The sequence below is a fragment of the Crocodylus porosus genome, unplaced genomic scaffold (genome assembly GCF_001723895.1).
Source record: "Crocodylus porosus isolate Cpor-Errol unplaced genomic scaffold, CroPor_comp1, whole genome shotgun sequence".
In the NCBI taxonomy this organism is placed as follows: domain Eukaryota; kingdom Metazoa; phylum Chordata; order Crocodylia; family Crocodylidae; genus Crocodylus; species Crocodylus porosus.
Window position 1 is genome coordinate 3,224,906 of NW_017728938.1, and position 13,149 is coordinate 3,238,054.

Genomic DNA, 13,149 nt, shown 5'->3' on the forward strand with positions numbered 1-13,149 from the left:
GTGGTGGAATCACCATTCTTGGAGGTTTTTAAGGACTTGGCAAAGCCCTGACTGGCATGATCTGTTTGGGCACAGTCCTTTGAGCAGGTAGTTGGATTGGTGACCTCCTGAGGTTCCTTCCAACCCTAATTATCTATGATTCTGTGATTCTATAGATAGAACAAGGCTCACCTCTTTCTGTGCTACTGTCAGCCTGGTGCCTTATCCAAATTCCAACTCTCATCCTGCGGTGCACCCTAAAATTCTCTGTGTCAATCCAGCTACATACCATGACATTCACTTTAAGTTTGGGTGGATAAAGCATTCTTTACCATTTAGGGGGTCATGTGAGCATCCCTCCTTTGACACAGGCGCTTTTCCATGTTTATTTCTTTGAGAGAGTGGTCCATTTCAGATTGTTCTGTCAAGATAGGAGATGAAGTCCTATCCACAAGGAGAGATGATCGTGCACAAACTTGGATCTGTAGGGTCGCTGTTAATTGAGATATTGCCTCAGTGAGTAGCTTTGAAGATGCATGGTTAGGGCTAGTATTTGTCCTTGATTCTTTTCCTGATCTAGGTTCCAGGGAAGAGCTGCTCCCCTGGGGCCCTGTAGACATCATCGTCAGTAACCCACCATATGTCTTCCACGAAGACATGGCTCATCTGGCTGCAGAGATCCTCAGGTGAGATGGGACGTTTTGATCTGCCTCTTACCTACACTCCATTTAATTTTCTTCTCTGGAGAAAAGTTTTTAGGCTGTAGAACCAAAACTGTGGTTAAGAAATACTAGCCAGGGGGTCAGAAGGGCAGTGCATGATGACATTCGTTTAGGAAGTCTGTTCCTTCCATTACCATCAGAATCCTTGTAGTCAGAGATTTCCTCTTGGTCAGTTTGCTCCTTGGTGAGATTGACTACTTCTAAGTGGTATCTGGGGCAAAAGAAATTGGGCAAAAGAAATGTGAAAGCTCTCTGTAACTTAGTTAAAGCCCCAGGATTTTTTTCTTCCCTGGGACAGCAAACTGGTGTTAGACACACTGGTCATCCACATCATTCCCAGGCTATCTTACTGAAACACGCTTCCAAGTGTCTCCTGTGTATTATGCTCCAATGTTGAGTGGAGCTATTGTACAAATGAGGCTGCAACCTGGAAGAGCAGAGGAGCTTAGACTATCAGGGAGTTGACCTGCTTTTCACTATGAGCTTTATGAATAAGAGTCTGTGTCTCTTTCAGTTGGAACTGGTCAAAACTTGGAATTTACATTATTTGAGAAATTTCAAAATTTTCTGCAAAATGAGAAGTCTAAAGAGTGGGGGTTTAGGAGGATTTTCATGTTAGAACTTCAACAGAATAATTTAAAGCTTCTTTACATGTACTTCAGGGTAGGGGGGTGCTTTAATTAGAGCAGCTTTCAGAAGCCCCCCTAATTAAAGCTTGTTTGACAAGCTTTAGTTAAAGCAACCCCACCACCATTTGAAGCATGGGGATGCTGAATACATATGATATCAAGGCTGCTGGAATGTGCTAATTAGCACACGATTAATTGAGTCTGCTCTGATGGATGCAAATTAGCACACATTGGGTATGTATATAGGTGCCCTTCATTTTTTTCATTTTTGTCTTGTATTTAATCTGTATTATTTTATGCAAGTGTTTTATTTTTGTTTTATTTTGTACTTAAAGGCATTAAGGACAACTGATGAAAGAAATTATGTATTTTAATTAGAACAGAAGTATGCCTTGTGTGTGCATTATTTCATTCCAAGACTGTACGTTATTAGTACTTCTGCAGTGCTCTGAAATAATGTCAAAAGTGGGGAATCTCACTGTGACAGAATGGAGTCCAAGGGCCTCTGTGATACCTCCTAGTAGCCATCTCTATCCTGTCCAGCCCCTACTCATGCCACCCCAGGTCTCAATCTGCTCACTTTCCTGCCATACCTTGACATTAAAGAAAAGTAATGAGGGCAGGCTCTCCAGGACCAGTGAGTCTATGGGGGCCCCCCTCTCTCTCTCTCTCTCTCTCTCTCTCTCTCTCCCCTCAATATCCATTTTCTTGGGCCCGCCAGTCTTAAGTGTTACATGTGTGTCCCCCTTTCACCCCTACAGCCATGCCTCACATATGATATCAGTTAACGCATCAGCAGGTAAGCTTGCCCTCCGTGCAGTATGTGACCTACCCAGGTCTCCAGTTTTTTGTTGGGGTTTTGGCCCCGTTCTTCTGGCTGTGCCCTTCTTTAGCCTAGGTCCACTGTGCTGGACCTAGGCTTTTGGGCGCCACCCCTATTTTGCCCTTCTTTGGCTTTTGCTCTTGTCTTCCTGGCCTCAGGACACCTATGTCGCCTTTGCTATCTCAGGCGTTGATGCTCTTGGTTCCTGCCTGCCTATGTCTTGTGCCCAGTCCTCAAAACACCCACATGCCCCTCAGACACCCCCGTGGCCTTCTCATCACCACTTTTAGCCACACCCAGTCCACTGGTATAACTAAAATAAAAAGGGCAAGCATCCACTTGAAAAAACCTTTCCTCCCCTTCCTTGGGTAAAACAACACTTGGCAAGCCCTCTTACCACTGGGCTGTCACCTCTCTGTCTCCAGGGCCAGTCAGGGTCTCTCAGGCAGCTCTTCCCCTCCTAGGAGCTCTGTTTCCTCTGGAGCACAAGCCCAGCCTCACTTCCCTCCTGACTCAAAGTGCAGGGTTTTTGAGTACCTTGGAGCGTGGCCCTTTCTAATCATGTGATTCTTTAGCTTGGGCACAATTGTACCTTTTTAGTTCTAATGGCCAGCTTGCCCTGCGTCCCAGCTGCAGCCCCCAGCTTGTGTCTGCCTATTTCTCCTGCCTGTTGATGTGTAGCTTGCCTCCTTCCTCCTGCCTGCTCACCTCTGTCCTTGTCTTCCCCTGTCTAATAACAGGAGCCTCTGGTTTCGTGTTACAATAACATTCAAAATGAAATCATGACGTTGCCAAAATATAAATATCTTTGCTTAATTTTTCTGCGTTTTCCATAGGAATTTTTGTCAGAAGCTATATGATTTTTGAACATTTTCTGATTAATCAAAACAGTTTTATCTGACAAAAACTCTCTGAAGGTACATTTTCCATTTCTAATTCCAAGACTTTTGTATAATAAAATATTTAACTTTGTTTGGGTTTTAGATTTCTTTTATGCCTTCTAGGGTCTCACAAGAGTTATTTAGCTGGGAAATAGAACTTTTTTTGTGAAGACAATATCTTGCAAGACACCAATAGCAAAACAAGTCAAAATCTTGAGAAGTTGTCTTCCTTTAGTGATATAAAAACTCAATCTCTTTTGGGTTAGGTAGAGTCTTCTGTACTGTAACCTGGTATGTTATGTTAGAAGGCAGCCTGACCTGGCTCTTGGCAATCCTTGAACTAGAAGTGATAATACTGTACTTTACCAGCTACTAACCTACCCATTCTCCTATCAAATTGGTATCAATGATAAATGTGAATAGGACACATTAACATGGTGCACAGTCTCAAGTACTGAATAACAGTTCTGTACATTGGTTAAGAATATTGAGGTTCTGTTTCTAGTCCTTAGGTTCAAGAGGCAACAGGAGTAATAATTGGGGTGCCTACACTTTTGGATTTGCTGGGGCTTGAGTGGCTAGTGTCTGGGAGCATTTTCACTTTTCTGCTTTCCCTTCTCTCCTAAATATGAGTTCAGTAAAGTTCACTAGCCTGCATCTGACACATCTCTGCAGTTTATTTGCCTGCCTGCGGGGAGGGAAGAACTTTTGGACCCATATTTTTGAGTTCCCAGAGGTTAGGGATGCAGATGAAAGGCAGCGGTCAGGGTGGGAATGAGAACACGGCTGGTTGTTAGACAGTTTTTATTGGACAAGCAATGAAAGGGAGCACATTGATTTTAAAAAATGCCAACAAATGGGGGGGGGGGGAGGGGGGGGAGTAATAGTGTTCTAGCCATGTACCAGAATAGCCAGTTACAGTAGTGGAGAGGGGGGCGGTGAATGAGGAGCAATGCAGTCTGGGATGCATGGAGGACCAACCATACCCATGTCACAGAAAGTTTACTGTCCACATGAAAAATTGAACCCATTCAGAGTGAATAGTTTCAAGAGTACTTGATCTTCTAGGTGCGCTTTTGAACCATTCTAGGCAGCTTTAAACCAGTTTAGCAGGCTTGTATGTCTGTCCACTTGAGGTTGAAACTACATTTAATCTAGTCTTAAGTGTTGTGTGTATCCTTAAGAGTCTCAGCTGAGTCTTAGTGACAGTCCCCTTATAACTCTCCTTATTTTACATACCACCCATCTGAGTTGCCAGGGGGAACTGAGACTTCACCATCAATATAAATGCCAAAGTTACTTTGCATAAACTCTGACTTTGTCTATGGGCGGCCATTGTTAACAGTAGGGAACTTTAAGTTAGATATTAGGAAAAACTTCCTTATAAGAAGGGTAGTAAGGCACTGGAACAAGTTACCCAGAGGGGTTGTGGAACCTCCATCCTTAGAGGTTTTTAAGACCCGACTAGACAAAGCTTTTCTGGGATGATCTAGTTGGGGGTGGTCCTGGTTTGAGCAAGGGGTTGGACTAAATGACCACCTGAAGTCCTTTCCAAACCTAATTTTCTGTAATTCTATGTATGGACTAAAATGAACACCTAGTGCCAGGTTCCTGGTGGGAGATTTTACTGCTATGTATAAAAGGCTGTATTCTTTGTCTTTATCCTCCAGGTATGAGAACCTGGATGCCCTGGATGGGGGAAATGATGGGATGAGAGTGATAAAAAGAATTCTGGAGCTGGCTCCTTGTATTCTAAAAAATTATGGGTAAGAGGCCTAATCATAAAGCTTGTGCACTTTTTATTTTTCTGTTCTTCTGCCTAACCACACCTCTCATACTTCTACACTAATACATTATGTTCAGAAATATAAAGCAGGTACAAAGTGAATACATCTACATGAGATCTGCACTGTTGCTTAAATAGCTCCACAGGAAACGTCTCAGCATCTATACATGCAGCCCTATTCGGCCACAGGAAACTAATTAGCTAGGGGTATACCGATAGAGATTTTGGGGGCCAATACCAATAGCTGATATTTAAGGAGGCATATTGGCTGATACTGATCCAATATCTGATACAGCTGCCGTCAGGTGGTAAGTCCAATGTGGTGGAAGGGGAGGGGGCAGATCAATGCCCCCCATGGTGAGGGAGGGGGCAGGGGCAGGTGCTGCCTGGAGCTGGGGGGGCATGGGACAGAGGCATGGTTCGTAGAATGGGGGCAGCTCCCACAGCTGCTTGCACCTCAGGAGGGCAGGGACTGGGGAGCATGTGCCCTGGATCTGCATGGCACGGGGCGAGCTGCAGCTGCGGGGTGGCTTTTCTTGCCAGGGGTTGGACTTGGAATGGGCTCTGGTGGCGCTGGGAGGAGGCTGCAGCCACCCCAGATTTCGCTGCAGCTCTGCTTCCAGCCTTGTCCTGCCACCCACCACAGCCCTGACTTTTCCCAGCACTTGGATGGAGGCAGAGCGTTCAGCCAGGGCTGCAGCAGAAGGCAGCGTATGGCTGGGAGTGGAGCTGAAGCAAAATTTGGGGTTGCTGCTGCCTCCTCCCAACTCCACCAGAGCCTGCTCCAAGCCCAGCCCCCGGCAAGAAAAGCCCCGCATAGTGCCGGCTCCACCTCCACCCCGCAGCTGGAGCCCACCCTGCGCCACACAGATCCAGGGCATCCCTCCCCTCCCTGCTGCCCCTGCCCTCTTGGGCTGCAAGCAGCAGCAGGAGCCCATGCTGCCCCCTGCCTCCCCTGGGCAGTGCCTGTCCCCTCCATCACCGGGGGGGACATTGATCTGCTTCCCCATGCCCCTTCCCTCCCCTTCCGACTTATCAGCTGGAGGCAGCTCTCCATGCTGCTGGCTCTGCTTCATGCTGCCCTGCAGGTGCACACAGCACGGGCATCTATCAGCCAAAGTATCGGCCCCATCAGGCTGATATCCAATATAGACATTTTCTTTATATTGGTACCGATTCAATATCAGACCAAACTATCGGTGCACCTCTATAATTAACTCCACTGCAGGTTAGTACTTGTAATTACAAGTACTATTCTACTGTGGAGTTTTTTCATGCACAGCAACTTGTGTAGACACTGACCTGGCTGGTTGGGGCGCAAGGGTGTTTCAGCACAGTGGGCTGCCTTCCCACACTGAAGCACCACGTTACTGCTTCAACCCAGCTCAATGTGCTGTGGTCCCAGGTGCACATGTAAACATGGTGCCTGGGAGCAATAAACTCCGATGCGATATGCTTTGCATTAATATACATACGTAGACACGCTCAGTCAGTGGTAAACAAAAACCCCATTCTCTATTCTTATGTTAGAAGGGAATGACAGTGGCATAAGCCAAACGTATAGACCATTAACATACTTACTTGGGGAGATTATGTGCTTTGCCATCGATCCTACGTGCTTAGCATTGCTAGTTGATGGCCATTACCTAAGTGGGGAAAGTAAAGATCAAAAAGCAAAAAAGAGTAGGGAGAGGAAAGTAGCAGAGGAAAAGATTAAAAAAGAAGGCTGCAAAGAGGCAAATGGCTAAACAGAGTGATTGAAGTCCAGGAAGAGCCATGATAAACCTCTCTGTAGAAGTGAAATTTATGGAGGTGAGAAAATGTATTGAACTTCAGAGGAAAAAAATTTACCTGGGGGTGGTTTCTTGAGGGATAAATTTCTTCCATAATACATGCCCAAGAGATTGTTGGTTCCATTAACCATCATGTGGTGCCCCTCCCCTTCCCTCCTCTCCCCCTTGCTAACAAGAAGTATCATCAATATTGACAACTCAGGCATCCAGACCCCTGCTGAGCTGCAGGAATGGAGTTACACTTGTCTGACAGGTCAAAGAAAGCCAGTTGTTTGATCATTGAATTCCAGTGGGTTCCACAGGCAACACAAGCTGGTCAGCTGGTTCCTTTGCCAGGTTATATGAACCAGTTTTGGGGAGGAGAACCTGAAGTTTCTAAGCTGAGACAAGAAAATATCCATCATTTTCGTTATATCTACTTTCAGGAGTGTGTTTCTAGAAGTTGATCCAAGGCACCCAGAGATGGTAGAGAACTGGCTGCAAAGTCGTCCTGACCTGTTCCTTTCTCTTTGTGCTACCCACAAGGACTTCTGTGGAAAGTAAGTATATTTTATCTTCTGTCAGCCATATACAACTGCATCCCATACCACTCTGCACCCTTGGGTATTGAAGTTAAACTCAAAGAAAGTCCCTAGTCAAATGTGTCCTCTTCCTAAATGCATGCCTCTTTCAGACTCTTCCATTTTCTTGTATAACCTGCAGATGGCACTGAAAAGCATTTCTGAGTCATCTGCATTGCTTATAAGATCTGAGGGCACTTGGAGTTTTAAGTGTTGGACATAGATTCACATTTTCCCTGGCAAAACTTAAGGCAGTGCTCATTCTTATATTCCACAGGCCAAGGTTTCTGCACATTCAAAAAACATATAGCAGGTGACTGGAACCCAAGGAATGTCTCCGTCCATCCCAACATGCATATCTTGGGAGTTCTTTGCTGACAGATCCACTCGAACTCAACACAGTAACATGACTCTGGACTACCATTCCATTTTCTGGTGTTTTGATCTCCCAATGTATTGACCATCTCCATAGCTGGTAATGGATTTCACTTGATGGATCAATAGTGAGGGCCTAGTTAAGGATCTGCACAGGTGTTTTGCTTTCCCCAGATAGTCAGACAAAGCTTTCTTGCTCACTTAGGTAGAGCAATTAATAGCGATGAGATTCCAGCCCAGAGGGAATTACATCTCATTGCTGTTACGAAAAGCTGCAGATAAGTGTGGCAAAAATATAGCTTCATACATCAAATGACATGCTTATATGACTCTTGTGCTGAGTGAAGAGCTGAGAGCTTTACCAACATGAGAATGGTCTTAGTGTTTTTCATTTCTTTTTAAGCATCTATTTTCAGTATTTCAAGTGGGTCTAATGCGAGATTACCAAACTACCTCTTTGGATTCAGTTCTATTCTGGATGCCTACTGTTGCTGACTGACCCAACAGTAGTAAAGCAGCATGTGCTGCCCAGCCTTCCTGAATGACCTTTCAGTAAACAATCAGCACATGTGTAGTTCTTACTAAATGTGAGATATCTTTCTGCAGATAATTGGACCCAGACTGAAGGGTCATCTGGGATGGGCCTAAACCAAAATTTACTGGGAAATCTTCACTTTTCTTTGGAAAATCTAGTTTTAGACTGGCAAGGCAAAGCCTTGCATCTGAAGATTTGGGGGATATATTTAGAAGAGTTCTTTTTGGCACGAAGATTTTATTTTCAAAGTCCTTTTCCTGAAGGGGCCCCAGCTCAACAGGACTTGGAAGAAGACTTCTAGTGTTTAGTTGGTGTGTGTGTCAATTTATCACCTAGCACATCATGGATGCTAACAGTAAGAAATAAAAAGTCACAATAAAACTAGCACTGTATGAGATTGAGCCTTAATTCAAAATGTGACTCAAAAGAACAGCTGTCAAGAGGGAGATATTTTTAAAGATGATGTGGGGCCTGGATCCACACATTCCACTGCATAATAAATCCACCTGCATTGTGCATTTTCCCATAAATTTCAAAACACATTACACAGAAGATCAGTGTATTACTCTCCCATTTCACAGGTAGGGAAACTGAGGCACATGGAGGGACAGGTACTCAGCAGGTTGATGGCTTTGTCTGATGTAGAACCCACACTTCCTGACTCTTTCCCCAATCCACCTGGAATAGGTAAAGTCTATTTCTTCAACAAGGAGAAGTGATCCATGCAGTGGTTCTGCCTGAAAGTACTTGTAAAGAAGACTGCCTGCAGCAGACTGACAAAACATGCTATTGTAAATAATGGAAGGATTTCAATGCAAGTAGATTTATTTTTCCTGGTGGCCAATTCATCTGCTGCCTAATGTTAGCTCTGAGGAAGAGTCTGAGGAGTTGATTCAAATAGAAGCCTGTATTGGGTTACTGCTGGGGAGCAGAGCCATATGGAATGTATTTATCTGTGGTCTCAGAATGTGCCAGGTGTTTAAGGGATATCTTCCCAGGCTGGAGTGGCTGCAAACAAACTTAACTAGAGCCTGGTGCCACCCACCACAAATTGCAGCACATTGTGGGGCTGTTAGAAAGCTCCAAATTTCTAAGGCTTATTGAAACGAGTGTAGTTTAGCTCCGTCATCCTTGCCCTTCTTTTCACTCCATCACTTTCCACTTGGCCTCTCTCACTTTTACCTACTCTGTTTTTCACTCTTTGGGTCTTGGAGAGGGCTTTGCAAATGCACCTCGACTTTTGACTGATATACCAGTTACCTAGCCTTCAGTCTGGGCCTCAGCCCAACTCCAGGGGCTTAGCCAAAGCCTCCATCATTACTGCCATCATTCACAACCTAGCTCCATGTCACCATTGCCCATAGTGCACTCAGCTTGGGCCCTGTGATCCTGCTACATGAGTTGTGTGTGCTGTGGCCCTCTAATATTCAGTAGCTATCACACAAAAAAGGAAAAAAACCTTCCTCCTCTTTCTCCAGGAAAACATGGTAAGAACAATCTAATGAGCGCTACAGCAAAGCTAGAAATAGGGGACCCTCCTAAAGGGCATCTCACTCCATGTTTGAGAGTTTAGGAACTAGGTGTAGTCCTGATTTATATCCAGTTCCATCTTAGATGATTTTTTTTAGCACTTTTGTAGCTCAGTGCAGGGAAGATCCAAAACGTGTTTATGTAGGTTAAGAAAAAGAACTTGTAGTTCTCAGCTGAAGTGGAACAGTTGTTTTTAAGCTGAATTTAAGCAGTTCCCACACTCAGTAATGGATGCAGGCACTAAACATGAAATGTAGTCAACAAGTATAACTTGCTCTTGCAGGATATTTTAAAGGGGTTGCATAATTTGTTGATCTAAGAGTGTTTATTCCCCCCATAGTGCATTCTTCAGAGGGTCACTTGTAGGAATCTGGGATGAACCCTCCCGTGCAAGTCAAGTCTGCTGGCAGGGAGCATTGTTGTTTCACTTGAAAGCATCAGTTGCCCTGAGCAGGATATGTTTTATGAGATGGACTTAAGTCTAATCCAGTAGGGCAAGTGCTACATTCCTATAATTATCACGTTTATAAAAAATGCTTACAGCACAACCTTTATGCTGTGAAGTGATTACATAGTATGGAAGGTCATGTGAAATTTCTGACCTTTTTCTGAGGACAAGTAGAGAGAGATCTCATTCCGTCTCCAGAGAAGCCATTCACTTGCCAAAGTCTCTTTTGTAAGGAGACAAGGTTGCACAGTACAGTGTGCACTTCAACACCTGATACACATCTGCCCAGACTCTTCAACACAGCAACTTTTAATCACATTTTGGATGGGACAGCTTTCAAAGATCCATTGTGATACCCCCAGAGTTCTTGCTCTCAAAAGAGCTGAGCAGAGAGATTCTAACATCCAAATGATTTAATTTGTGTTTTAGTTCTCTGGACAGTGTATAGTTGCTTAGTGAAGTTATAGAAGGCTAATACTACTGTTTGCATTTTGATAGAATCAGTGTCTTGGGCTGAATTTTCAGGCAATTGACCTACATTTACATCTTTTGAAAACTTACCAAAGAAGTGGCTTGTTTTTTTCTGAACTAATATTTGCATTTATTTTTCCTGGGAGGTCTGCAAGATGACTGACTTTCTTGGGGGGGCATAGGAATGCAAAAAAGGGGAAAGCGGAAACAGGAGAGGGGCTGAACTATCTACTGGGACTGGTCTCTTTCCTAGAAACAGAGTTGGAAACAGGGAATTGAGCCAGTATTTAAGTGGGTTTGGTTAAGGTTCTTGTTCAAGCCACCAAAAATAAATAAATAGTGATTTGGTTATTGGTTCCAATTGGTTCAAATAAAATTTCTTTTATACACAGCACAGAAGGAATTTACCAGTTTCAGGGTAAGAAATAGACTTTTAAAACAGACACGTTTACAAATGTATACTGCTTATGTAAAGTTTATACAAGTAATGTTCTTTTTTTACTGAACTGCATTTGACTTCAACTTTACATGACTTTGGCAGGGTTTTTGTGTTGTCAAAACAATTATAATTTCATGAACAATTTGTGTGAACTAAAATACTGTCTTCTATTATCTGCTTTGTCATATTGCATCTGTGTGCTGACTGAATAAATTTGAAGCCCCCACACTGATGCACCCTTGTGCCTCAGCCAGGCCCAGCAGCGTATAAATGTGCACTGCTGCACAGTAAATAAAGTTGCCACAGGTTAGTACTTGTATTTACAAGTATTAACTTACTGCAGCATTTATTAGTTTACTGCAACCTAATAGGCAGCTCCACAGTAAACATTGCATGTAGACATACCCTCTAAGAACTTATTCTTAAAGTGATTTTGTATAGACAGAAGAAGTATTTCCCTGTGCAAAAGTTTGAAGAACAATTTGTTCTGCAACTGTGGCCTGAATGTTAATCCCTAAAAGTGAGTGGCCAAGTCGTGTGACACTGTCCACTTTCAATGAAATTAATCTTCCCTTAATTGTTTTTTAGATTCCCTCCTGAATGGGGGCAGCAAAAGTGGCAGCTTTGTTTCAGATATTTTGAGCATTCATTGTGAGTTTTCCCCAAGCTTGCTAGAATGGGGTCAACAATTTTGTGTAATCGTGACTCTTCCATCAGCTGAAATGGTCTTCCATTTACAGCAGCCAATTCTAGGCAAGCATCCAATAAGGTAGCTGTATCAATTTTGTGATTCCTTTGTTTTTAACATGGAATCCAAAATAGTTTGCATTGTAGTTAACTTCTTGGGTGTGGTTCATCAGGACTGCATCCGTGGCATGATTGACAAGCATGATGTTGTCATCTGGAGGTGGCAAGAGCAGAAACAAACATGTCAATTATTTCATCAGTTTCATGTTAACTCACTGCGCAGTTAAGTGGTTGGCTTTGCAAGAGAGGGGAAGGGATGCAGCAGTCCTTCCTGGCAGCATCAGTGAGGGGTCACATGAATGCAACCTTCTAAAGCTATGTAATTGCTAATTACTTTTTATTTACTAGTTTATCAGAAAAAAACACAGCACAGGCAGCTCCTACTAGCAGTCCCCCCCTTACATTTTTGGGCTGGTATCCCTCTATTTCCAATCTGTTTCCATATAAAAAGTGCTATAACTGCATGAAGTGTCAAGCTTTGGCAATGGACAGTTGAAATTATATGGTCAGTGTAACACAAAACAGTGGTAAACAATAGGGATTAAGAATAAGAATCCACTAATTGAGAAAGCAGTAGCATTAACAGCTATTCATATACATTTGACTCAATTGTCTATTAATAATGTAGACTTAGGAACCCAAAAAATGAACCATGATAGAAATGGTAAGTTCAGAGAAAATCCTGAGGATTCACTATAGAGCTGTTAGGCATACCTTTTGGTAGCAATCTCATATCTATGCATTATTTTATTTTTATATTATATTATTTTATTTTGTGTGTCATAATGAACCAGCAGTTTCAGTTTGATTTCAGTTCAGGTCTGGTAGGAGAGGACAAATAGTTCTGTTCCAATTTGGGTTCATGTCGAAGTACCAATTCAAACCGGTTGACTCCCTGGTTAGAAACAGCGTGGTCTTTGATGAAGCTCCTGTAGGTGGTGCTGTGAGCCCAGTTACAGCAGCAACGTTAGTGTTAGGGAGTGTACACACTACCAAACAAAGCCAGCCCAGCAGTGTCAGAAAGAGATAGATATGTGATTCCTAACAACACAGATGTGCCAGAGGGGGGTGGGCCCTGGCATAGCTGCAGGCATACTGGCAAAGCTGCTTTTTTCTGGAAAACTGCTTTGTAGGCTTTACTGTATCAATACCAGCTTGGTTCTTTTAGTTGAGCTGCATCCATTCTGGGAGCACTTTGACCTTGTAGCTTATTCCTATATCAGGAAAGCACTTCTAGGCATAACCTTTGAAAACTGGAGGACACACAGGCAGACCTATTTAGACTTATAAGGATTAATCTTATTTATTTCAGAGTCAGCTTCTTTTCTGATTAAATATCTGTTCTCATAGTTTCATAGTAGCTAGGGTCAGGAGGGACCTGAACAGGTAATCTAGCTTGACTCTGTGCCACAGGTAGGAATATATTCTGGG

General features: G+C 43.4%; 1 protein-coding gene across 2 annotated transcripts in view; it reads left to right on the forward strand.

Annotated features, from left to right (window-relative positions):
• HEMK1 (HemK methyltransferase family member 1) overlaps positions 1-11,193 on the forward strand; it is a 56,477-nt gene extending 45,284 nt beyond the window's left edge. For both annotated transcript variants that reach the window (XM_019547474.1, XM_019547475.1), the window contains 4 exons: positions 560-665; positions 4,705-4,800; positions 7,039-7,152; positions 7,451-11,193. In XM_019547474.1, coding sequence (XP_019403019.1) covers positions 560-665; positions 4,705-4,800; positions 7,039-7,152; positions 7,451-7,490 — 356 coding nt within the window. In that variant the 3' untranslated portion in view covers positions 7,491-11,193. The remainder of the gene's footprint in view (positions 1-559; positions 666-4,704; positions 4,801-7,038; positions 7,153-7,450) is intronic.
• Positions 11,194-13,149: the final 1,956 nt, after the last annotated feature.